Source organism: Oryx dammah, unplaced genomic scaffold (genome assembly GCF_014754425.2).
Source record: "Oryx dammah isolate SB20612 unplaced genomic scaffold, SCBI_Odam_1.1 HiC_scaffold_26, whole genome shotgun sequence".
Lineage (NCBI taxonomy): Eukaryota > Metazoa > Chordata > Mammalia > Artiodactyla > Bovidae > Oryx > Oryx dammah.
Window position 1 is genome coordinate 44,238,018 of NW_024070210.1, and position 25,649 is coordinate 44,263,666.

Genomic DNA, 25,649 nt, shown 5'->3' on the forward strand with positions numbered 1-25,649 from the left:
TCCTGAATATGTAACCATATATTTGGCTTTGTTTTTAACACTATAAATCTGACATAAAGGATTTTGTTTTTTTTAATTCTCTTAGTGATCAAATTTTAATGTTAATGGAATTTATTGATTATTGGATGTCTTTTCTCCCCCTTCTTGCCACTTTGAAAGTCTTTATAAAAGACTTTCATCAGCCATTGCTCAGCTAAAAGCCATCTCCAAGGTCAACTGCTATCCCATTTTATCAGAAGACCCAGAAATGAGTAACTTGAAATTAGATAAAATAGTCAGTCCTGAGCTATCATTCCACTTTCCTAACTTTTCTGCAGTGAGATGGAACTCCAAACCTCCCTGTGATTTTTCACTACCCATTTCTTATCTGGACCAGTGTCTGCCCCCAGCTACCTCCACCAACACCCATTTTCCTAGACAGAAAAATATGATGCCTGGGAAGATCTTAGTACCAAATAACCCCAAGAATTAACAAGAGGACAGTCAGGGTGTGGTACCACAACTGGAGCAGGTATCTGATTCCCTGGGGGGCTGAGGACTAATGAATTTGTAAACAGTACACTCATCAGAATGGAATGGGCCAGTACAGCAGTAGCTTCTGCCTCATTTGTGCAAAAGGGCAACAAAACAAAACCACATTTATTTCTAGTCCTAAGGGATGTGATTTTAATCTTAAATGTGAGAATTCAACTGTACTTTTTAGTACGCTACTCTCCGATGAAGTACAAATGTAAATTAATATTAACAGTCAAGGTTAAGTTGAAAAATCTGTTTTTTATCTCATTCTGTTTGGAGAAACATTGTGAGAAGGGTGGATGGATAGCAGTAGATCATTTCCATTTTCTCTCTTGGCCACCAGATGGAGCTAAGCACAGGTTTACATTTAGGGTCAAGCTGGCTCCAGCTGTGTATAAAGTCAGAAGTGGGGAGAAAGTACAAGGGTATTGATAACAAAGAGATTGTTGGGGATTTTTTTAATCATGTTGTCTCCTTTTTGGGGCTACAAAATGTGTGTTTAATTGAATATGAAAATGTCTAGAGAATATTAAAATCGTTGATAGAAATTTGGGGGTATAAAATAACTTTTTTTTTTCCCTATATTTATAGCTATTCTTGGGATGCACAATTTGATAACAAATACACAGTTCTGCAACATAGTGGGAAGTAGTAATGGTGTCGACCAAGAACATTTTTCAAGTAAGAACTTATAAAGCTTTGTGAATTCTAATCTTTTGTTAATTATGTTTTGTTTCCTCCATGTAATAACTTCAGTATTTGCATGCCAAATGTTATGTATGTGTGCCGGAATCCTGAGATTCCAGTTATATGGTATTGACAATAGAAAATCATTGAAAATAGAATATTAAATATTGTATGCTTAATGTGTCAGCAGACATAATAGGAACCACTCTCACCTTACTAAATAATGCTAATGGTAGATGCTATAGAAACCAGTCTAACTTGGCTTTAATTGACATTTTGTTTTCAGTGTTCCTAATTTTCAGGAAATCTACAACAGTGCTGACAAAGAAACTATATTATAAAATCAGATTCAGGAGAAAGCAAAGAATTCTTCAGACCCAAAACCTTTTTGTCTGACGCAGTGTTAGACACACTAAAGCAAAGCTTTTTTAAAATTTTATGTGTAAGACATTTTAAAACTATCAGATTGTGTAGTAAATTCAAACATGACTTAAGTGCACAAGAAGTAAGTGTCTCTATTCACAGCCATCCTGCCTTCTACTTCCTGCACCACCACCCACCCTCAGCCATGACTATTAACGATTTGGAATGTATCCTTCCTGACTTCATGTTATGCTTATATAAACTTATATATGTATACATGTTATAAATAATCTTTTTTTTTTTTTACAAAAATGGGATCATACAAGAGGTATCTTTTGTTACTTAAGTTTTCAGTAATAATACTGCTGGCTATTTTTTTTTTTGAATGCTTACCATGGGCCATATTCTTCTGTGCATGGCTCTTGAATGTAAATTGTTCTCAATTCTCACAACAGTTCTGTGAAATAAGTATTATCATCTCTAATTTGCCTATGAAGGAGCTGAAGTTTTAGAATGATGAAACTAGCTTTAATATCCCAAGAACTCGGTGGTGAGGATTTTAATCTATGCTATATAATACATTGCTTAGCAACATATCACATTTCCTAGTGAGTGCATATAGATTTATCTCATTCAAACATCTTTATAACATTCCATTTTATGAATGTTCTATAATTGGCCACTCTCCTGGGTTTTTTGGGGGTTTTTATGGTCTTTATTGTGGAAATGTTCAAGCATACATAATAAAAGAGGGAATAACATATCCATTATCCATCCAGCTTCAACTGTTTTTCACATCTTGCCAGCTCTGTTTCGTCCACTGACTGCCTCCCTCCCATCCATTCTACTTTGTTCCCTGAAATATTTTAAAGCAAATCTGTTTGTTTATATTACTTCACCCATTTCCATATGTGTCTCTCACAAAGGCTCTTCTTGTAACATAACCACAATGCCATTATCAAACTTAAAGGTTTTGAGTAATTCTTTCATGTCATCCAATAACCAGTCCATGTTCAGATTTTCTGTATTCTCTCAAAAATATCATTACACAGCTGGTTTATTCAAATCAGGATCCAGAAGGGTCACACATTGCATTTGGTTGTCATTTTTTTTTTCAGTTCTTCTTAATTTCTTAACAGTTGTTAAGATTTTGTCATATTAGAACTTTATCATGAACATTGCTAAAAGTAAATGGGATCACCATTTGTGTCAGCTTGTATCAGCAAATATATTTTTGTGATAAAGATATCTTGTAATACACCAGGAAGCAAGAGGCAGTGAAAATACTCATTTTTGAAGGCTGATACATTGCAAAAAAATTAAATGTTGAATTATGTTTGGTACTTATATTCAGTAAAATTTTATTTCAGTGCTTTGTGTGTTAGCACATAAATGATCTTTTAGAAATTTGGGGGAAAAAACTTATAAATTAGTTCTACTGAATGTGTATGTGTGTTTGTGCTATGTGTTTCCAAGTTAATATATGCTCTCACTATAATAGTGTCAATCAGTGACATGCTTGCTCTTTCCATTTGTTACTGCAGATGTGGTAAAAGGGGAAAAGATTCTTCCAGTATTCGATGAGCCCCCAAATCCAACAAATGTTGAAGAAAGTTTAAAGAGGATTAAAGAAAATGATGCTTGTCTTGTTGAAGTTAATTTGAATAATATAAAGGTAGGTGTGATAAGCAGGCAGAAAACTGTTTTGAGTTGCTTTGACTCAGTTGGATCTAGGCTGAGAGCTGGGTAGTTTTGATATAGGCTGATCCCTTCTACTTAATGGTAAAGTTTTTACTTCTAGTAGTATGCTAACAGAGATTTCTTCGATTTTAGAAGTTAAGGTGTAACAGTATTTTCTGATTTACTTTTTAAAGGCTATCATATATTAATAGAAATATAAACTCTGCAGATGTCTATATCTCTTGGGCTTCCGAAGTACTGCCCTCTTATAATAGCGTTTTTAGTCTTTCAGTTTTTGTCTTTTTAATCAGGTCCCTTGAAGTATAATGTAGATGTTGTGAAATTCTCCCTGTCTAGTGTGCACTTTTGTAGTTAAAGCAAATGCATACAATTGCACCACCACCACTGTCAGATGTAGAACATGTCACACCCCTTTGCCATCATTCCTGCCACCAGCTCCAGCCCCTGACAACCATGGATCTGTTTTCTTTCCATTATCGTTTTGCTTTCTGCAGAATTTCATATAAATGAAGTCATATAGTGTGTAGCCATTGAGTCTGGTTTCTTCACTTAGCATAATGCTTATGAGAGTCATCCGTGCTGTTGCATGTATCAGTGGTTTGCTGTTTTGTTGCTGAGCAGTATTTCTTTGGATGTGCCACGGTTTGTGTGTCCATTCACCAGCTGATAGACTTAAGAGACTTAAGAGTTGCTTCCAGTTTGGGATAATTGTAAATAAAGCCACTATACACATTCACATACAAGTTTTTGTGTGAATATGTGTTTTCATTTCTCTTGATTACACATCCAGAAGTGGGCTTTATAGGATCTTACTGGAATTTTTAAAATGCAACTCTTCCATGAAGTAAGGAAAGAAGAAATGAGTTAGGAGAGCATAGGGATAATTAATTAGCAAAGAGTAAACTCAGATGATCTCTTAGGTATTATTAGCCATTGCATAATAGCCTTGTTACAGATTCCTCATTTTAAATGTTAATTTATCTGAATTGAAGGCAGAGAGAACATCTGGAAATTACAGGAACCTAGGGAATTAGACCTCTGTGCTCTTTCTGTGGGTGTTCCTTCCTGTGAGTGGAGGCAGGAAAGCCTTGGAAAAAGCTAATGTGCCTAGTTGATCACTAATCTTTTTTTTTGTAATTTAGTTCTCATGTATCTTGGTCTCTAAATCAATAGTAATGATCTGAAAATAACCAGGCTACAGGAAGTTGAAGTCTTGATACTAAGAGGAAAAACAGATGTCTCCTAAAACTGTCTCTTCCTCATTTCAAGTTAATCTCTCTTAACACCTTACAGCTTGTGACTGAGAACAGTATGTCATCTGCCTCAGAAATCACTATACGTAGATTCCCATATTTTTCTCTTTGTAGAAAAATGGAACCATTTTAAATACTCATAATACGAATAATTAAAAAGAGAATAGTGAGAATTTTCTTTAACCTTGTGCTAGAAAAGCAGTGATGTATGCTTTGCTCTATGCCAACAGTTTGTGCAGATATACTGTACTAGAAAAGTCAAAGAGATGAGGTGGCTGAGTTGTTAGTTTTCATTTGTAGGCCAGCGGTTATATGTTACATAACTTCTGAGTACATTTTAAGCAAAAGAGAAAGGAGAGATGTCTTTGATTATTGGACTGAATTTACTGAAAACTAAAATGTAATAATGTTTCACATTTTTGTCTTTCAAGAATATCCCAATTCCAACCCTAAAAGATTTTGCGAAGGCTTTGGAAACCAACACACATGTGAAATATTTCAGTCTTGCAGCCACCCGAAGCAATGACCCTGTTGCTATTGTAAGTAAGCTGTGACTAATAATATTGAAATTATGACTGTGCAATACCAGGATATGTTACAAAGGTGATTAAACTGGTTTTATAAAAAGATGTACTTAACTGTACTGCAATAAAAAATAAATAATTTTAGTGTAGTTTAAATAATTCTGTGTTCTAAGAGCTACTGTTAGTAACCATGATGTTCAGCAGTCAATAAAAGCAAGTATCAGTTTAAAAAAATTTTTTACTCTTTTCAATTTCTGATTACTCACAGTTAGGCAATACATTATTTACTATCCTTTTATATTTATTTTTTCCATGTATTTCCCTTCTTTGAAAATTTTAAAACATGAATGGAGTCATGCAGTGTAAGCTGTTCTACAACTAAATTTTTTACTTTAATATATCTTAGAGGTCTTTTCATATCAGCATATGAAGTTCTACATCATTCTTTTAAACCTGTAGAGGGTTCCATTTATGGATCTACAGTGTTGGGTTTCTATCAATGCTTTTTATGTGTCTTTTGAAGTGATCATGTGGTTTTTCTCCTTTATTCAATTAATATATATTACATTGCTTAATTTTTGTATGTTTAATCAGTTTTGCATTTCTGGGGGAAGTCCCACTTGACAATGATATAAACCCTTGTCTTCTTGACTTTGAGGGTATCAATCCATTTCATTCTCCTCCTACCTGCTTGGACATTCTTCCTCTGGTCCCTAAACTGGTTCCTTCTCATCTCCCCAGCATCTGAACCTCTAAACGGCTCGGAGCTTGGCCCTAGTCCCTTTTCTTTTCTTCATCTACACTCACTTTCTGGGTGATGTCATTCTGTTTCATTGCTATATATTATCCATGTATGCCTGTGACTCCCAACATTATTATCTCCAGTTCATACCTCTCCCCTGAACTCCAAACCCATGTTCAGCTTCTCCTTAACAGCTTTACTTGGATGTCTAACAGACGTCTCAGACTGAAATCCCAAACCAGACTCCTTACTTCCATCCCATAGCTGCCTCTCTCACGCTCTTCCCTATCTCACTAAATGGAAACACCATTCTTTCATTTGCTCAAGTCAGGATAATAATAATAGAGTGACTTCCCTTTCTCACAACCTTAAATGTATATCCCACGCTGTCTTCAGATATTTCCTTTATATCCAGCCACTTCTCACCATCTTCACCACCACCACCCTGGTCCAAGCCACTGTCTTCTCTAATCTGGATTATGGCAGTGGCCTCCTAACTTAACTGCATGCTTCCACCTTACCATCCCAGAGCCAGCTCTTTATACAGCATCACAAGTGACTCTTAAAACTTAAATGATTTCATTCTTATATTCAGAAGCCTCCAGCAGATCCCTGTCTCACTAAGTAAAAATCAGATTCTTTCAGTGGCCTAGTAAGGCCTTAGCTGAGGAGACTCACCTCCTTTCTTGCTGTTTCTTTCATTTTATTCCAGCTGTACAGCCTCCTTGCTCCTATTTCCCTAAAGATGCTCCACATAGTTTCACTTCATCACCTAAATTATTTGAGTCCTTGCTCAGATGTCCCCCTCCAGGGGCGGCCTTTCCTGAGCCCTGTATATAAGATAGCAAGCCAGCTCTTCCCCCAATCTACCCACTACCCTGCTTTGCCTTTTTTTCCTCCTCTATAGCCCTTTTTACCATTTGACATTATGTTTTGCTTTCTTATTTATTATCTGGGCCCCCCACTAAAATGTAAGTTCCATGAGGTAGAGACTTATGTGTTTTACTTCAGAATCTATAGAGCAGTGCCTATCAAAAATAGGCCATTGGTAACATTTTAATAAATGTGGGTACGGATAGATGGATAAGGAATTTACCTCAGGTCACATGGCCAGTTGTTGCTAATAGGAAGTTCAGGAGTATAGATACCTGCCCCAAGTTCTTTATAGTGTGGCTGCCCCTGTTGCCTTTAACGACTTTATGTTTGATCTTACCCCATGTTCTCTGGAGTTTGGCCTTTCTTTTGACCCCTCTGCAGGGCTGTATTAATAAACTAACATTCTTCTGTTACCCATCTCCCCAGCCCTTCTCTTTCCTCTCTGCTCACTTAACAGGCTTTGTTAATTATTCAGCATAGTGTTTATTAAGCACTGGGTCAAATGCCTAGCACTGCCACATCCTGTGAGAAATTGTAATGCAAGCAGATGGAAGACACTGTTCTCTGAGGTGGTGAATATTTAGTTAGGCCCTTATTTTCCATAGTTCTTGTGCTCTAGCAGTTCCAGTTATTTGTGTCCTTTCGGTTTTTGCTTTGGAAATTAGTTCATAATTTCGCCTCATTTGGGCTTCACTGTAACCTAGCTGCAGCAGGACCCAAGTAAGAAAACTTGTTCCAGAGAGATTGATGAAGTTATTCCTACACAGAGACTGAGAGAAAGTCTGAGAAACATGGGAGAAAGAAGCAAGAAGCAGAAGCATGAATAAATAGCAGTAGAGAGTGTTACCAGTAGAGAATTACACATGACAACAAATTTAAAGTTTGTGACCAAGTGCATGTGAAAAGTAGATACATATGAGATCTGTGAGGTGGCCTGTCAAGTTTAAACAATCTAATAAGCAACATTAAGGCAGCTGTATTGATTTATGTATTTCTTCAGGCTTGTTCAGTGTTTATTTACCAGGTACTGTCAAACTAATCTTCAGTTATTTTCTGTAATTTCCAGGCTTTTGCAGATATGCTAAGAGTGAACAAAAATTTGAAGAGCTTAAATATGGAATCCAACTTTATTACAGGAGTTGGGATTCTAGCACTGATTGATGCTTTGAAAGAGAATGAAACCCTGATGGAGCTGAAAATTGACAACCAGGTCAGTGGTCTATAGCAGCAGCTTTGAAGAAGCTGCAGCCCATACTCCCTGCAGAGCTTGGGGACTCAGGAGGCAGGCAAAAGGAAGGCTTTCCAGGGAGCCCTTGGGAAGGCAAAGGCCTGAAAAGGAATGAGAACTTTTGGGGCATCCAGAATCTTAATGTATAGAAAGGTATACAAGCAGCTCTCCCTGGTTGGTCTGTAGAGGATTGAGATGGCTAGTGATTTTGAACTAGAAGGATTCTTAAAGGTGACGGTCTGGCCTCAAAGTTTTCAGTTCTTAGGTAGCAATAGCCACATAATAACCTTTTTGTGGCTATAACATGTCAGTCCCAGACATGAGGTGAACAGAATAGTTCATGAAAAACAGAAAACTCCAGTATCCGGGGTACCCTGAGGGCACAGCTTCTGTCCAGCCACATTGGGTGCTGACCCCCTAAGATATTGCTGGATCACCCCGAGCCAGATGCACTTTTCTTTAGAGAAGTAGAGAAACACATGTTAGAAATGTTTCCATCCAGAGTGTAGTTAACTAAAAATAAAACAACATATACATTTGACTGAAATACTTCAGTTTATTTTATTTGAAAAGTGACTTCAGTTATTTTTTAAAAATATGTGGTAAATGACTCCCTCAATTCTTCAACATAAATAAATTTTGTAGATTATGAAGATAGAATTATATCTTCAAATTTAACCAGAATACTATTTAATCAATGTTTCCAATCTTTTATTGAGATTTAATTCACATACCATATAATTTACTTGTTGAAAGTATACAATTAAACAGTTTTTAGTACATTCATAGAGTTGTATAACCATTACCACTGCCTAACTCCAGAACACTTCCATCACCCCAAAGAGAGATTCAAACCCACTAGCAGTCAATTCCTATTCACCTCTCCCACCAGCCTCTGGCAGCCACTGATCTGCTTTCTGTCTCTATGCATTTGCCTGTTTTGGACAGTTCATATAAGTGGAGTTATGTAATACGCGGTCTATTGTGTCTGCTTCCTTTCACTTAGCAAAATGTTCTGGAGGTTTATTCATGTGGTAGTATGTTATCAGTATCTATTCTTTTTATATGGTTGAAGAATCTATTATATTTGGATACTTTTCACTTTTTGGATTGTAGAAATATGTCGCTATGAGCATTCAGGTGCAAATTCTTATGAATATGTTTTCATTTCTCAGGTATATATCTAGGCGTGTAATTGCTAGGTTACATGGTAAGCCTGCACTTAACTTTTTGAGGAACAGCTGAATTGTTTTTCATAATAGCTGCACCATTTTACATTCCTGCCAGCCTGTCTGAAGCTCCTAATTTTTCCATATATCTTGCCAATACTTATTATTGTCCATCTTTTTTATTATAATCATCCTAGTGAGTATGAAGTGGTATCTCATTATAATAATCCACATTTTTTTGATGTCTATATGATCATACACTAAACTTATTTTTTTTTCTCTTATATGTTATAAGAATTGGGAAAATATTTTTAAAGAATCAGCATGTACATGAATGTCTTAGACTTGACTTATATTTTGAACTAGCTTATTAATACTATTCTTTATTTCTAATTATTCCAGAGGCAGCAGCTGGGGACAGCTGTAGAATTGGAAATGGCCAACATGCTTGAGGAAAATACCAATATCCTTAAATTTGGATATCAGTTTACTCAGCAAGGACCCCGAACCAGGGCAGCTAATGCAATAACAAAAAACAATGACTTAGGTAAGACATACTTAGTATGAAATCAAAATTCTGAATTGTAATATTAAGCTAATGTATTGGAGGAACTTTGTTTTTAGTAAGTTTTTACACAGGATTTGAAGTTCTTTTAATACTGACTGAATGAGAGTTCGGTTTAAATGAAGTTGTAGTGATTATTTAGGTTAGTGGATGAGAACCTACTTCGTAGTTTTCAGTGAAATATGAAATAGTTTTCTACAACAGATACTTTGTTTCAGTTATAAGTTGCCTCTTGGAGCTATTAAAACAAAGATTTCAACATTATAGGAAAATTTTGCCCTTTTGATCAAACCAGAAAGTTTCACCCTTTTAGAAATTCAGTTTCACACGGTGATATATAAAATAGTTGCAGTTTTTGAATTTTAAGTTTGGTGTTTCTTACTGAAGGGGCTTCCGTGGTAGCTCAGACCATAAAGAATTTGCCTGCAACGTGGGAGACCCAGATTCGATCCCTGGGTTGGGAAGATCCCCTGGAGAAGGGAATGGCTACCCACTCCAGTATTCTTGCCTGGAGAATTCCATGGACAGAGGAGCCTGGCAGGCTACAGCCCATGGAGTTGCAAAGAATCAGACATGACTAAACAACTAATACTTCTCATTGAAATATTTTTTAAAATGCATGCAGAGAATTAAAATACTTCTTTTTAAAAATTTTATTTATTTATTTCAATTGGAGGCTAAATTACTTTACAGTATTGTAGTATTTTTTGCCGTACATTCACATGAATCAGCCATGGGTGTACAGGTGTCTCCCATCCTGAACCCCTCTTCCACCTCCCTCCCCATCCCATCCCTAAGGGTTGTCCCAGTGCACCAGCCCTGAGCGCCCTGTCTCATGCATCGAACCTGACTGGCAATCTATTTAAAGGGAGTCACATTCCACTGTGATGCAGTTCTTTTAGGCTTCAGCCATATTTGCGTTTGCATTTTTAAAGATTCCTGGAGCAAAAAAACCTTTAATCCAGATCTCTATGAAAAATATTAGTTCAGACTTTCTGTTCTTTGATGACTGTAGTTTCTCATAGCAGATTTCAGCTTCTTTTCTTTTTTTAAGGGAAATTTGGTGTGTGTTGTTTATTTTAGATGTAGTTTGGAACGTATGCTGATTATTTAGTATTTCTTCATTAGTTACCTTCTGTTTTTTACACTTCAGGAATTTAAATTTTGCCTTGTTTTATAGCAGTGTTTCTCAAGTCTAACTGAAATTCACAGTTAGAAAACCTTAAGAACATATACCTTATTGGCTCTAAAAAGTTAGTTTTTTACTTACTAGGTTATACGTCATTCTAATAATCTATTTTATTTTCTAAGACTTTAAACTTTTGAAGGTCAGGGGCCATGTGTATCTTTTGAATCCACAGCTTTCTTTAAAACCACGTCTGACAATAGTAGGTATTTATTAAGTAAAAAAGAACGTAGTAGAATTTGAATCCTGCTCAGAGTGGAATTTTCTCATAACTAAGCAGCTATCCTGGGACACTTTCCCAGAATGGGAGATAGCAGAGAGGAAGAATGGAGAGGACAAATGGAGAGAGTGTCTCCATTTGTTCTCTCCTCTGAAACCACCTTAGCTTTCCTGGGATCCCACCAGCATCCTTGTAGCCCTAGCCATCTGTCACCTATGTCCTTCCTAGAGAAGGTACCAGCAGCCGTCTGGCAGGAGCAGCACAGCGAGGGCCTGTATGTATACAACCCTGCACGTGGAAGGGGTGCCAGCCTCTCAAGGCTCAGCAGTTGTGCTCTTCTGCATGCATGTTGTGGGAGGTGCTTTGTCCAGATCTCTGTCAGAAAGGAAGGCCTGATATCAGAGCAAGACTTTTGGCAGATGGAAGATGCAGGGAACAGATGAAAACAATTTCCTGGGCTGCCTTCTGTCAACACTGAGAAGTTAAGGAGTTGTGCATAGGCGTGTGTAAGAGGATGAAGAGGCCATGTGGTTGGACACAAAGCTGAGGGCAAACGGCTTTGTGCTGGTAGCTCTATAGACAAACCACCTGCCCTCCCCAACGCTGTTTCATTCTGGTCCAAACCAGAGCTTCAGACACGGGTCTCAGGCATGAAATGAGAATAAGGACATTCCTGGAGTGAGGAATTGCATGGATAGAAGCTCAGATTTGGGACTAAGCAAGTTACTTATATGCTGAAGACAGCCTGCAGATTTTGAGAATTGACTCTCATAACAGGATGCAGAATCCAGAATAAACTTTGCATAAGTACTTGCTATTTGAAGCCAACAGAATGAAAATAAAATGCTGCCAGTGGATTAAGAGGGAATACTGATAGGAGGCACTAAAGTTACACGGTCAGGAACTTAGATTTGTTTGGAATTTATGTGGAGGTATTTGAGAGCCATTTTAGGCCACTCAGTGAGTGCATGATTAAAATGATGCTTCAAAAACACAATTCTTACTACTCTTCTAGGGATGGAGAAGAAATGAGATCAGTTAGGATTTCTTGGCAATTGACTAATCATGAAGTATGGAGAACTTACGTTAGTGGAGTGGGTTTTGGAAAGAAACTGCTAAAGAATTGTGAATAGGGCCAAATTTATTGGTCTCTCATCTGTAGGCTGAACGGAGGAATTGCTGAGGTAACACGTGGGCACCAGTGAGGAACGGGGGTCAGGAGTGGCCCCCTGCCCATCTTCCTCTGCTGTCCTGTGCTCACACAACAGCAGCCTACCTTCCCTGCACCCTCGGCTGGTTTTACTTTTTACCCTGCACTTTGATTTCTGCCTGTAGATCAAGATGGCAAGCCTAAAGACTGTTTTCCTACAAGCATTCTAGTATGTGGTAACTGGGCAGCGATATCAGAGAACAAGACTTAACAACTTGTACAGCATCTCTGGGGCATATAATCTTCCTTCAGCTTGCAAATGGGGCTGTATCCTAGCTTTAGTGTCCCGATGTTGATAATGTCTCCCTCTCTCATTGTTTTCTTAGTCTCAACTTTTCATTGAAATAATCCTACCTACTCGCCATCTCTCCAGCTAAGAAGTATCACGGCAATAACAGCAAAGAGGTTATATGGTGTATGTGCAACATTCGATTGAACTCTGTCTTATGTTCCTGTCTTGACACTCACTATGTAATCAGTTTTCTATACTTTGTTCTATCTGTCCTATCGATCTTGTTTTTAATGTGCATTTTTAAAATAACATGCATTTTAACATCTGAAATGGTCTGCCAATAACAATCCAAACACTACTGCAATTCAAAATTTTCTTGGAAATGTTCTACTTTAAAGAATGATATGATTTGCCTTTCAGAAATATCTGTGTGGTTCAGATATCTGTATACATGAATTAAGTTTGTATTTGCAGATTCAGTTCTCCATTTGATTTCTTCCCCTAATATTTCAGTAAACTTGTTCTTTGTAGCATGGGCTAAAATTAGAGTTGAGGTGCACACAGTTAAATTAAGTATATAAATGTTCATGGGGACCTGAAACTGCAGCCCTCCTGGTTTTCATTTTCTAGCCAGCGCCCAGCCAATAGCTGGACAGGCTTTTATGCACATTACTTGATTGTCCAGTATCATCTCTTAAAGGCCAGTGAACAGAAGCCAGCAGTCAGAACGACATGAGAGCAAGACCTGTAGCCTGGCCAGGAGGCCTGTGCACCTGTTGGCTTTTCATTCCTCTGTTAAAACAGCCAGTTCAGGCTGCACAAAGGCAGGTGCCTTCTTGCTTGTTTCCACAGAAGAGAGTATAGAAATTAACAGGCCAACCGTGTAACTTACACAGAGGAACTTAACTCACTGGTAAGAGTATCAAAACCAGTTATGTGTACATGCAGATCCTCTGACTTTATAAAGGCTAAATTGGCTTTCCTCACCCCGAAAAGATGGCTGGCCTCAGACCATTCCTTAACCCCACTGAATGCTTTCTATATTAACACAATACTGAGCAGCCTTGGGGCTTCCCTGGTGGCTCAGAGGGTAAAGCGTCTGCCTGCAATGGGTGAAACCTGGGTTTGATCGCTGGGTCGGGAAGATCCCCTGGAGAAGGAAATGGCAATCCATTCCGGTACTCATGCCTGGAAAATCCCATGGATGGAGAAGCCTGGTGGGCAACAGCCCATGGGGTCGCAAAGAGTCGGACATGACTGAGCGACTTCACTTTCAAGCAGCCTTGAATTGCACAGCCATGAGGTTCAGGTGTCACTATTCTCCTGTTACAGAGGATGAGTTGAGGCTCAGAGAGGTTGCCTTGCTTGCCAAAGAGCACTCTACAAAAAGCAGCAGGTTCCCACTCTGTTGCTGACTCGATGGAGTCAGCAATAGGAACTGGCCCAATGCTGAGGAGCCCTGAGCTGCCAGCTCTCAGCACATGTTCCCTGGTGGCTGACAGGTAAGAGAGAAGGTAGCAAGATCCTGACTGAAGACCTCACCCTGCTGCCAACGATCATGGCCTCGCAGCTCAGGGTCTCCAGCCCATGCCCAGCCCATGGGTGGGCATCCTCAGACGTGCACCTTTGTTTACTCTGCTAACTGTGGGTCAACCACTTTGACCTCCCGAGTTTATGGTAGCCAGAGGTGACACCACCATATTACTAGGGTCTAAGATCTTCCTTACTTTGCGTTTGTTGTATTCTCAGAGCCCCAAACTGGCTCATTTTGTAGGAGATAAGAGAAGGAAAATTTGGAGAGCAGTAGTAGCAAGTCACTTACCTTTGAAACTTTCAGAAGTATTTTTGGTATGTTCTTTCACAAACTAAGGAAATAACCAGAAGGGCATGCAAATTACCTTTAATACTTTCTAATCCCAGCTGCCTGTGTGTTATTTCAAAATTTAATATAAGTTACCATTTTTAATGGAAGTATAAAATTTTTTAACACACGGATGAGACAGGCACAGTGAGTTGAAGGTGACTGCTGACCATTCTACTGGGGATTTCTAATGTTGCTGTTGTAGAAGCACAGGGGAGCTTAGCTCCTCAGTTCTCAGCAGGTAAGTGAACATAGTAAAGGATACGAGTTTTTTATTTTAATAATAAAGGATATGAGTTTTTTATTTTAATAAAGGATACGAGTTTTTATTTTAATGGCTGTGTGAACTGCAAATGAACAGTCCATTTTTTTACAACTCTAACTGGATTGCACAGAAACTTGTTTGTTACAAGCAAATGAACATTGTACAACCTAACAGGGATTTCTAACATTCTTTATTTTTCTCATAGTTCGCAAGAGACGAGTTGAAGGAGACCACCAGTAAGTCTGCCAACCTGTCATATTTGGAAGACATTGAAAGGTCATCGAGGGTTCTTGTGATATCAGATGTAAAATTTTCCTGGGTAGAAGGGAAAAGACTGGAAATTTTTTTTTTAATTACATGTATCTTTTTTCTAGTTTAAGGTTGTTACCAGTTTCAAACTGCAAAATCAATAGTAGGTGATATTTTGTATACTAAAGCATTATTTCTCCTAAAATTGATTTTAATTTAGCTTAATTAAATGTTTTGTGATGAGTTGGGTTAAAAAAAAATACAGTTGTAAAAAAGTTTAGGAAGTCATTTATGTAGAATAATATGAACATTTTAAGGACCAATATTTTTTAAGTCAAAAAGGGACATTGCTGATGTCAGAACTGCTGTCGTACTTCTTAGGTACAAGGCACTTCAAAGCTTTCCTCCTTCCATGGCATGGAGACTTTTCCATGTTTTCTAGAACACACACACACTTCTTTCTAGCAAAAAGCAAAATGCCAACATCTTAAAACAGATGACTTAAAACCTGGTCATCTGTCTTAGAGTCAAAGCAGGTTTCCAGGTGAGAGGAAGCAGTCTCCTATGCCTCCCCAACACTGCACCTGTCTGAGGTGTCTCAGCACCTACAGTTTTTTTAAACAAAGTCATCATCTTGGCTAGGTTACACAGTTTGTTTAAAAAGTAGCTATGTCTAAATTCATTACAGGCTTTCATTTTAATAATGTGGGCATTATTAAATTTTTGTGAAAGTTCATAGTAAAAAAAAAAAAATCTTTGAGTAGGAAAGCTATTTTTTTCCCTGTAAAAGGCATACAGCTAACTCTGTTATTCAAGGTTTGGAAAAAAAAAAAAAGCTGTTGTTAAACACATGAAATCAGACTTATTAAATGGTGGAGATTAAGTCTCAGGAGCATGCAGAACAGTCCTTTAAATTGATGGTTACTGTAAATTAGAAGCTGACCTGTGTATAAATTAAGAGTTTACACAGGATAGTGAGATGTTGCTATATGCAGTGCAGAGTTGTCTGGATGATATACAATCACCCCTTACTACAGATTTTCCAACCAATAAGAAAAATGACTATTCTTGATAAATCTAATTTTTATTAACTGTTTCATCTTGAACTTTGTGGTCCATACTGTATAAAAGTAGTTTCTCCTAACAAGATGTCTTCCTATCACTGAAAGTATTAAAGTGAGTGGTTGAACAGTGTAGCGTGGTGGGCAGGCCCCTCCAGGTCCAGCAGTGTGACAGACGACATGGACATGTATTCATGCCAGGTTCCAGGGCAGTCCCGGGAGCAAGAAGCGGCAGAGGCCGTATAGCTACAGAGGGCAGGGCACAAAGGAATCTGAACAATTCAGGCCTGGCTGTGTCACTTACAGGGAGATGTTTCTAAAGGGAGGAATCTCTTTCCAGAATAGGGGAGAGATGTTTCTTAATTTTTTTTTTTTTAACTTCTTGAAACCAAATTATAAAATGTCTGCCCCTTTGTCTTGGACTAGTCAGTTTGTCTCGAGCTAGATGGCTCCCTGTACGCTATAGAAATAAGCCTTCTTGACAGGTGAAAGTTCTCATAAGGACTGAGTGTGGGTTTCTTTGGAATCAGTATCCAGTGTTTGAAAGGGGCCAAAGATTGACTTTGCACTGTTCCACTATTCCCTTTTGGTTATAGGGTGCAGGAGATTTTTTTTTTCAAGTTAGCAAGTCAAGCTCACTCTCACTGGCTCTCCCTCTCTCCTTTTTCATAAATGACTTTAGGAATGTACTTGATTTTTAGAGACTGCACAGTTCCAACAGAGGGGGGAGTTGGCATGGAGCAAGAGTACAGAGCTGCCAGTACACTTTTAGCAAGGCTTCCTTTTTTGCCCTTCCCTGTAAGTCAATGAATTGATAAGTATGTTACCCTGTCTTCACAAAAGTCTGTTTTTGTTTTTAATATAGGTAGGTAGGGCCTCACCTAGAATTCTGTATTATACTTATGGGTAATATCTTTTCATTTATTATTTATCAAAGTATGAAGAAGTTGAGTGTTGTGCTTGTACCATTCCAGTTCTGAGCTACAACAGTTCATTATATAATGGAAGAAAAGATTTGTTAATAAATAACTAAAGGTGAACATTCATCTATCTGAATACAGAAAATCTTTCACAAATTGTAACACAAGGGAGAAAACGGATGTTTACTTTGATCTTTAAAAATCTGGCATCTCTCAAAAAAAATAAAATCTGGCACTTCTTATCCTTTTAGTAAATTTCAGTATTTCTATATTGCGCTAAAATTTTATAATAGAATTGTGAAATAGTCTTGATTTGTAAACCAAAGATCTTATTTAAGTTTTTGTAGTGTAACCAGTATGGACTTATCTCGTTATCCAAGCAAAGACTGTTCTTTGCATTTTTAAATTGCTGTTTTTTTAAAAGCTTTTAATTTCACATTTTATCAAATTTTATATTCATATTTGTCAGAAGTTCTGATTTTTCCAGTTTGTCTACATGAAATTGTATGTATTAAAATCAATATTAATGATATTATTAAAATGGATTTTGGTGCTATATACTTGTAGCTAAAGCCTAGTATCAGTCTAAAGAATAGGTGGAATACATTCTCTAAGGGTGCCTGTCATTTAAAAGACCAAATAAACAGTTTCTGTTTAAAAAAATTAGACTGTTATAAATTCTAAGGAGAATTAATTACCTTGACTGTTAAATTGCAGATTCTCATGATTTGAATGAAATAACCGTATACTTGCTTTATGCAGTAGGTATTCCCTCAAAAAGTTAACAGGTATAGAGCTTTGGAAATTCTTTTTTCCACTGACAGTATCTGATGTTTTTTCATTTAAAAAGGGGAATCCATGGTATAAAGAAAATTATAAAAGAAAACATGTTTTGATTAAAAGTTATGTCCTGTTGTACTTTATTTTTAACCCTTGCTGCCATTAAGATAAGATTAAACAATTCATGAGGTTTCATAAAATTGTAAAATTTTGGCTCTGTGGTCCTAGAACTTCTAACTTTTTCCGTATAAAATCAGGAATCACCATTATCTCCTGGCAGAAAAAAGGATCATTGTTTTTCTGGAATCTACAGCAGTTTCCATTCTCTGTAAGTTCAGTACTGTCTAGTTTTCCTCTATTACAATGTCACATGACTTCAATTTTTTTTCTAGTTTTATTGAGATAGTTGACATATAACATAGTTTAAGGTATAAAATGTAATGATTTGATATATACACATACTTGCAAAATGGTTACTACAGTAAGTTTAGTTAACATCTATCACTTCACATAGTTTTTAAAAATGTTTTTCCTTGTGATGAGAATTTTTAAGTAACTTTCAAATATGTAATAATACAGTATTATTAACTGTCATCACTATGCTGACGTTACATTCCTAGGACTTATTTTTCTTATAACTGGAAGTTTATACCATTTAACCACGTTCATCCATTTCACCCACTCTCCACACCCCAACTCTGGCAACCCGCAGTCTGTTCGCTGTATCAACGGATTTAGTCTTTTTAGGTTCGAATACATGAGATCATATAGTATTTGTCTTCCTTTCAGATTTGTTTCACTTAACACAATGCCCTCAAGGCCACTCCACTTTCATATAGTATTAACTGAAGACACAGCACCCACAAGACCCAAACACATTGGATATGTCAGAGCAACTCCTGTCAAGGGGTGTGAGTTCTTCAGTTTAAACATCCATAGAACGCTCTTTTCCATCACTTCTCACTGAACTTTCATGTTTCTAGCTACTTCTCACTCAAAGAAACTCTTCACCAAGTTTTAAATTGAGAAAATTGTATTTACAATCAGCAAACAATTTATATTAGGTCATTTTAATTTGGTCATTCTTCTTATGTCATATTTCTTGTGTGTTGTAATTTAGTTCTGTATGTCTTTCCCTACAAAAACTGAACACATTGGAACATTTTTATAATAAAACATTTACAAGATTGTTAATGCTAAACTCTAACATGCAGCCTGATCTTTCAGAGAAGCCAGTCTTTAAACCCCTACCAAGCATTTTAGACAGCCTTCACTGATACATAAGGACTTTTACTTAGGATATCTGCTCTGGTAGCTAGAGAGATTGTAACACTGTGAAACACCACCAGCCATGTTTTGTATTGAGCACTATTGTTCAAGTTCGTACACTTTTAAGATAATCAAACTCTCAGAGTACACATATGTGAGTGAGGCTTAACTTCCTTTTCTACAGATAATCAGTATGTTTTAAATGCTGCAAAGCAATTAATAGGTCTAAAATTTTTCTGTCAGATATTGTAGTTCATCAGAGAGTAAGGTTTAAAAACAAATTCTAGGTGCTTGTTCGTGGGTATGTAAAGCAAATTTTTAGTTTAAATTTCACCTTAAGTCAAAAGGAAAACAGTTTGATTCAGCTGTTTAAACTTTTTAGATTTGTCTGCTTAAGAACTGTAAAGAAGATAAATTGTAAAGAAAATTGCTCATGCATACATGTGCATGCACACAGAGTATATAAAAACCATTGTAATTTTGAGAAAGTGCCCACTTTTTTTAATAGTCTTTTAGATGAATTATATTTGGTTTCAGGTGCATTTAAAAGCTTGAAAATTACTTTTATAACAGTGCATTCTTTGTCACATGAAATTGGGCATATAAATACATTTTTTAATGCTAAAATATAAAAATGCTGTAAATGCTTACTTTTTCAATTGTAATAACTATTACAGAATATTCATATTAATAATACTGGTTCATAATAGCACAGTGAATTTTCTTTTGAAGACTGTGGATTATAGGCATTTAGAATTTACCATTTCATATTGGAACAAATAATTTCAATAAAGTCTATCAAATATACTGTACACTTAGACTGTTTGGAAAATCCCGTTAATGCCTATGTTCTAAAGCTCACTGCTTACATACCTTTTAAGAACAAGTTTATTAATTTCCCTGAGTTATTCTGAAACTGTCAGGACTTGACCATTTACATCCATAAAGCAGCAAGTTCATATGGTTCAGTCTCATACCATCAGTACTCAGCCTGGTCTGTTCATAAAGTCAAATTGAGTTTTGTTTTTTTTTTAAACTGAGTTGACAAATAGAAAGAGGGACCTATGATACAGTGTGTCTGGGCCTGAGGGGAGCCAATCCTGCTATTAGAGATTATTTCTAAGGTAAAGCAAAGATATTGCTTATCAGTCACCTCAATCCACCAACCAAAAGAGAAAATCAGTGAAACGTGTAATGGGTTTGAGGAAACTTTTAGGGATAAATATCAAATAATTCAACTTTGAAACTTAAGGAATAAAGAAATTTCTCTTGAATCTTTAGTATTGGCTGGCTTTCCAGGAATGGCTGTTGGGCTTACGTTCACATGTGGGAAGCCTTGATGCCTGTCCCCTTTGGTGAGTCAGAGGCTTGGGTGCTTCAGTTGTCAATTAACTTCAGCTCCTCTGAGTGGCCCTGGAGACAGGCGCTGTAGCCGTGGGGAGAGTGTCTTCTTGCTCAGCCAATGGCACCTCACTCCTTTAGGTACCAAATATTAAGCTTTCCAGCATGTCTGCAAGGGTTGGTGGCCTCTAGGCTCAGCCCAGCTTTAGCTCTAGTCCTGTTGCTAAAGTAGCAGAGACTCAAGGCCACCTCTATAAAGAATAGCCAACCTAACCTATAGATCTAATGCAATCCCCATCAAATTAACACATTTCATTTTTCACAGAATTAAGACAAATAATCCTAATATTTATAGAGAACTATAAAAGACCCAGAATTGTCAAAGCAGTCTTGAGGGAAAAAAACAAAGCAGGAGGCATAACCCTCCCAGACTTGAGATAATACTACAAGGCTATAGTGACCAAAACAGGGTGGAACTGGCACGAAAACAGACATCCTATTATATACAGGATGGATGAACAACACAGGGGACTATATCCTGTGAGAAACCATAATGGAAAAGTATGAAAAAATATGAAAAAGCATGTTTATGTGTGTATAACTGAGTCACTGCTGTACCAAAAAAACTTTATGTACCCACTATGTTCCAGCTACTGCACTAGTCAAAAAGCTAGAAGTCAAATCTAGTATTTTGTTTCCCAGTGCTCTTTTTTCCTCTAAACTTCTGGTGACCATTTTTCTCCAGTGTTTTGGATGTCTTTCTCCCTAAGGTCAGTAATAGACCTGCTCAGCAGTGTGATGGCTTTGCAGATAAGTTCTGATCCTTGTCTCAAAAATGCTTTTTTTTTTTTAACTTGAGAAAAAAAAGCTTTGGATAGAAGTCTTAAGTTCTAACTTAGCTTCCATATCTGTAATATGAGAACAGCAGCAGCCCTTTGAGTTGTTCTGAGGATTAGAACTGGTAAGGCACGTAACAAAGCATTGAGTCTCCAGTGAGCTCTCTTGTGCTATACCTGCTCTGATGAAGAAAACCCAAGACACAGCCCAAACTGTTACCAAAATGGTCTCACCTGGGAACAATGGATTTTCTAAAGTCACAGACTTGCTTCCAAACATTTTAAAACCACAACTAGGATTATGCAAAAGGAACTAGTTCCTCACTTCAGTCCCAAGTCATTTCATCACTGTTTTAACGCAAGCAGTTGAAAACCATATTTATAGTGAGTACACGTTTTATGCTTCAGTCATCCTCTTCCTCTTCACCCCCTGCTTTCCTCTTTCTGGAGGGTTCATCTGAACAGATAACAAGAGAGAAGGTGTAAAATTCAATACTGAATGTTTCTGGAAATTCTGTCTTACGTAGTTCTGAGCTGATGGGGGAGCCAGCCTTTCAAGTTAGAACTCGACCCCCCAACGATGACCTTGTCCACAGACAGGTCAGACAAGGAGAGCCCAGACTTCCAGCGGTCAGGGCCAAGGAACACGTCACTCTGTTTTAGTGTGGATTCCCCTCATTACTACTTGAAATATGTTCCTCTGCTTCCTCAGTACTTTACTTTCTCTATCTAAAATTCACTATTTTAAAGTCTATTGATTTTTTTTTTTTAAGGACTGCTTGTGTTTTATGTGCTTTTTTCAGTATGGTTTCCAAGTTTTAAATAGATTTTTTCGGCATGAAAAATGAGTGCTTCTTTTACATAGTAAGAGCCATTTCTGTTACTGAGATGTTTTCTCTGACCTGTAACTCAAGACCCATAGTGGAGTGTGTTATGTGTTCAGAAAACACTGGATACATGAATATGGTATAATGGCAACAACAGAGTGTCACTCTGTGTAATTAAGACTTAAATTTTCTTGTGATCTTTAAGTGGAAAAGGAAATAAAGTAGGTAATTTTAATAACATGGAAATGAAATAATCGTGCACTATTCTTAGGCTCCTGGTGATCGTGAGAGGCCCCTTGACCTATTTCACTGAACTACTTCTGGTTCTCTAGTTGGGCCCTCGTGTCTCAGCCACATGTCTTTTCTCACAGGCCTTTCTGCCCACCGGCACACCCACCCTAACACTTCCTTCAACGTCCAACAAGAGGGTGACTGTTGTGGCTGCCTCCCACTGCACACAGGTGTCAGGCGTTCCTCTGGGCCACGCCTAGGCTTGTTACTGCATTCATCTCACTGAGTTGTAGGGCGGTATGTAGACACCTGTCTGTGCTCCTGGGCTGTGAGCTCCCTATTCCGGGAGTCGGCTGTGGCTACAGAACAAACCCCTTCAGACTGAATAAATTTGCTTTCACCTCATCAGTGGTGAGTTTCTTTGCTGTCAGTGACCTTTGAGCCCCATCTTCATCTTGTCCCTCATCACTCTCTGGAGAATAGATTCTGGTCCCTTCCTCTGAAAGCAAATTTGAGGACTTTAGATATGGGACTGACCCTTCAAAGATGAAGACCTATTTATTCCTGAAAATTTTTTTGTTTTACTGTTGAATGTTGTTACTTCCCACTGTATATTTCCCTTTGTTGAGACCCCAACCAATTTTTTTAAGTTTTCATGAAGAAATACATACAGCTTTCAAACATGCTTAAATGACTTATATTGGAGAGGTTTTTTTCCCTCAGAGAGACTGATCACTTTTAAATACCTGAAGGGCTGCACACACACATTTTTAAAACTACAAAGTTTAACACTGGGTCCTTAATCAGACAATCAGGCAAACTGCCTATTATACATTTTTTACCATGAGGACATAATTTATTTGGTTGATTTTCTTAATTATGGGGGTGCCTTATCTTCCCAGCCACCTTTTCATGTGAGAAAGTGGTCCTAACAAAAACAGGAGAAAAGGCCTTTGCATTGTCCTCAGTGAATGACAGCAGGACAGACAGACAGTGGTCACCAGACTCACCTCCGTGTTCCCTTTGGTCATGGTTTTTGACGGCTTCACCCTCCTCGTCACTGTTGGGGTCCTGGTAGGGGGCACTTGGGCCCCCCTGGTTCTGCAGACGGATTGTCTCCTGGTGAGCAGAACCCCTCAAACGTGCTGCTGCTTTCTGTAAAGACTTAAAAAAAATGAATTCACTTAGTGCCCGCCTGAAACTAAAGAACATGAAAATGTCTTGCCTGGGATAACACCAGTTCCTATGTCCTCAGGGTGAGTTCTCTCCGTTTCACACCTCTGTTACCACACACGGTCATCGTCGTGTTCAGTTCTAAGGCATGAAGACACCACAGGCTGGAGAGGCAGAAGGCTCCCTCACACCAACCGCCCCATCACAACTGGCACAGGCACAGCCTTGGGAGCTGCAGCATACCCTCTGCTGCCAGCTACAGTCCAGAGGGCACGACCAGCCTGAGGAGGCATGACCATGCCCAGCGGATGCCTGAGGGAGGCAGGTTCTCTTCACCCTGAGACACACCTGACTTGCCCAGGCTCTACCAGATTACCATGGCACCCAGATATTCCTGCCTGGGGCCGTCAACCCAGGGCACTCCCCACAGCTAACAGCAGGATGAGGGGGATGCTGGTGGGGAGGGTCCCTGAGTCCCAAAGTAGAGCCCTTGTTCCCTTCCATCCAGCTGGCTTCCACATGCTGGGTTCCACAGGTAGGGCCAGTGTTGACTGAGTCAGGAATGTCCTTTTTTTTATTTTTTTAAGGAATGTCCTTCTGACCTTCCTACATCACCTCCTCTCTGGCTAACACAGCTTAATGATATGTGTCAAAGGTTATGTTTTTTTAAAAACTGTCAGTTTCCCTCTGAGAGCTCACAGATTGGAGAGAGAACACCTGAATGTCTGGATTGCTGTGTCTCACCACTGGCCCATTGACTATGACCATTTCTGTGGTTAACCACACACTTGGAAGCTTAATCTGGCTCCCTGATAACTACAAGAGATAAAATGACTGTGACAATAAGATGATTTAATATTCTGAAAAGCTCAGCTCTTACTGCTCCCAAACAATCCTAGGATAAAGCTCAGCCAACATACCTTAATCAACTCTACACGCTGGCATTCAGGATCAGGACCCACCACTGGTAAGATTCTAATCATCTGCATCCTTGAGCATCTACTAGCAAGTGGCAGGGTCACCTTTTTATGTGTGGCATAGTCTGTAGCATGAGGTCTATGGGAAACAGACAAAAACGACTCACTATCTACTAAGAACATTTGCAGGCAATCACAGCAACAGCAAATAGTGGCGGACAGTAACACCAGCACCCACAGCCCTCTCCTCTGGCACATGCACACACCGAGAGCATGCTTGCAGTCAGCCGGCTTCCCAGGTCAAAGGCCCTGAAGAGAAGGACGTGCTGACCAGCAGAGTGGCACAGACAGTTGAGGCCTCTTACCAGGTGTGCCGATCAATGTGAATTAGTAACTGGTCTTCTGGTCTAGACAGCAGCCTCGTGTTGGTTTCCAGAGCATGAACTGGCTCCCTGAGAGACAGGAACTTGTTGCAAAGGTGAAAAATGGCATGGGAACCAGACCATGGGCCTTGGGGAGCTGCACCTCAACATCACATCAGTCAGGCTCTTTGCACATCCAGCCTCTCTAACCTGTTGCTCAAACTGCCAAGCAGCAATAGGTCACTATGAATAGTTACCTGAAGGTGAGTTTGGACTTAAAGACGGCTTGTCCCTGCAGACCAGTGTCTTCCCTGATGAACAGGTGGTTGTGATTAGCCTGCATCGGGGTCTTATAGATATCAAACACCTCATTGCCTAAATGTAGGGACAGGCTGGAAACAGAAATAGTTCAGTTATTAGGATGGATGGTTAACAAATCCTATAGCTTCCATCTGTCATGCTGTTTTGTCACTAAGTTGTGTTCAACTCTTTGCAACCCCATGGACTGTAGCCCGCCAGTCTCCATGGGATTCTCCAGGCAAAAATACTGGAGTGCATGGCACTTCCTTCTCCAGGGGATCTTCCCAACCCAGGGATCAAACCTGCGTCTCCTGCATTGGCAGGTGGGTTTTTTCTTCATGAGCTACCGGGGAAGTCTCCTCTACCCTGTTAGCAATTCTTAAAATACTATGGAACTGCAGGATCCTGTCCCCATACTGAAGATTTAAGACAGACAAAAGATACTAGAAACAACTAACCTACCTCCTTTCAAAGTAAAAGGTGGTAAAATCCATCTTCCTTTCAACTTGAAATCTAATTGTTTTATCATTTCCCAATCTCTACGACTTCATTAGTAAAATAGAAATCGTTTTTTCAAACATACCAATCTATAATGTCTAATGGTCACATATGGGCTCTGATATTAGGTTTTCATCTCATTAAGGTAGATACTGTGAATTTGATTACTTCTTGGGTCTATGTCTAGAGTCTCCCAGCACAGCACTGTGACCTCAACCCTGTTTATTTCTCCCAGGTTTCCCAGATAATGCCAGGAGCCTCAGTTCAGTTCAGTTGCTCAGTCGTGT

General features: G+C 38.5%; 2 protein-coding genes across 2 annotated transcripts in view; one reads left to right on the forward strand and one right to left on the reverse strand.

Moving 5' to 3' along the window:
* The window catches only part of TMOD3 (tropomodulin 3), a 98,332-nt gene extending 79,523 nt beyond the window's left edge, over positions 1-18,809 (forward strand). The window contains exons 5-10 of the mRNA XM_040226528.1: positions 1,108-1,197; positions 3,111-3,241; positions 4,952-5,059; positions 7,729-7,872; positions 9,462-9,606; positions 14,804-18,809. Coding sequence (XP_040082462.1) covers positions 1,108-1,197; positions 3,111-3,241; positions 4,952-5,059; positions 7,729-7,872; positions 9,462-9,606; positions 14,804-14,838 — 653 coding nt within the window. The 3' untranslated portion in view covers positions 14,839-18,809. The remainder of the gene's footprint in view (positions 1-1,107; positions 1,198-3,110; positions 3,242-4,951; positions 5,060-7,728; positions 7,873-9,461; positions 9,607-14,803) is intronic.
* LOC120852996 (RNA polymerase-associated protein LEO1-like) lies at positions 16,516-24,816 on the reverse strand. Its single transcript, XM_040226529.1, has 4 exons — positions 24,206-24,816; positions 23,123-23,276; positions 22,514-22,611; positions 16,516-21,511 (listed from the first exon to the last, which is right to left on the reverse strand). Exons 1-4 carry the CDS (start codon positions 24,458-24,460, stop codon positions 21,452-21,454), a joined length of 567 nt encoding a protein of 188 aa, XP_040082463.1. The 5' UTR covers positions 24,461-24,816; the 3' UTR covers positions 16,516-21,451.
* Positions 24,817-25,649: the final 833 nt, after the last annotated feature.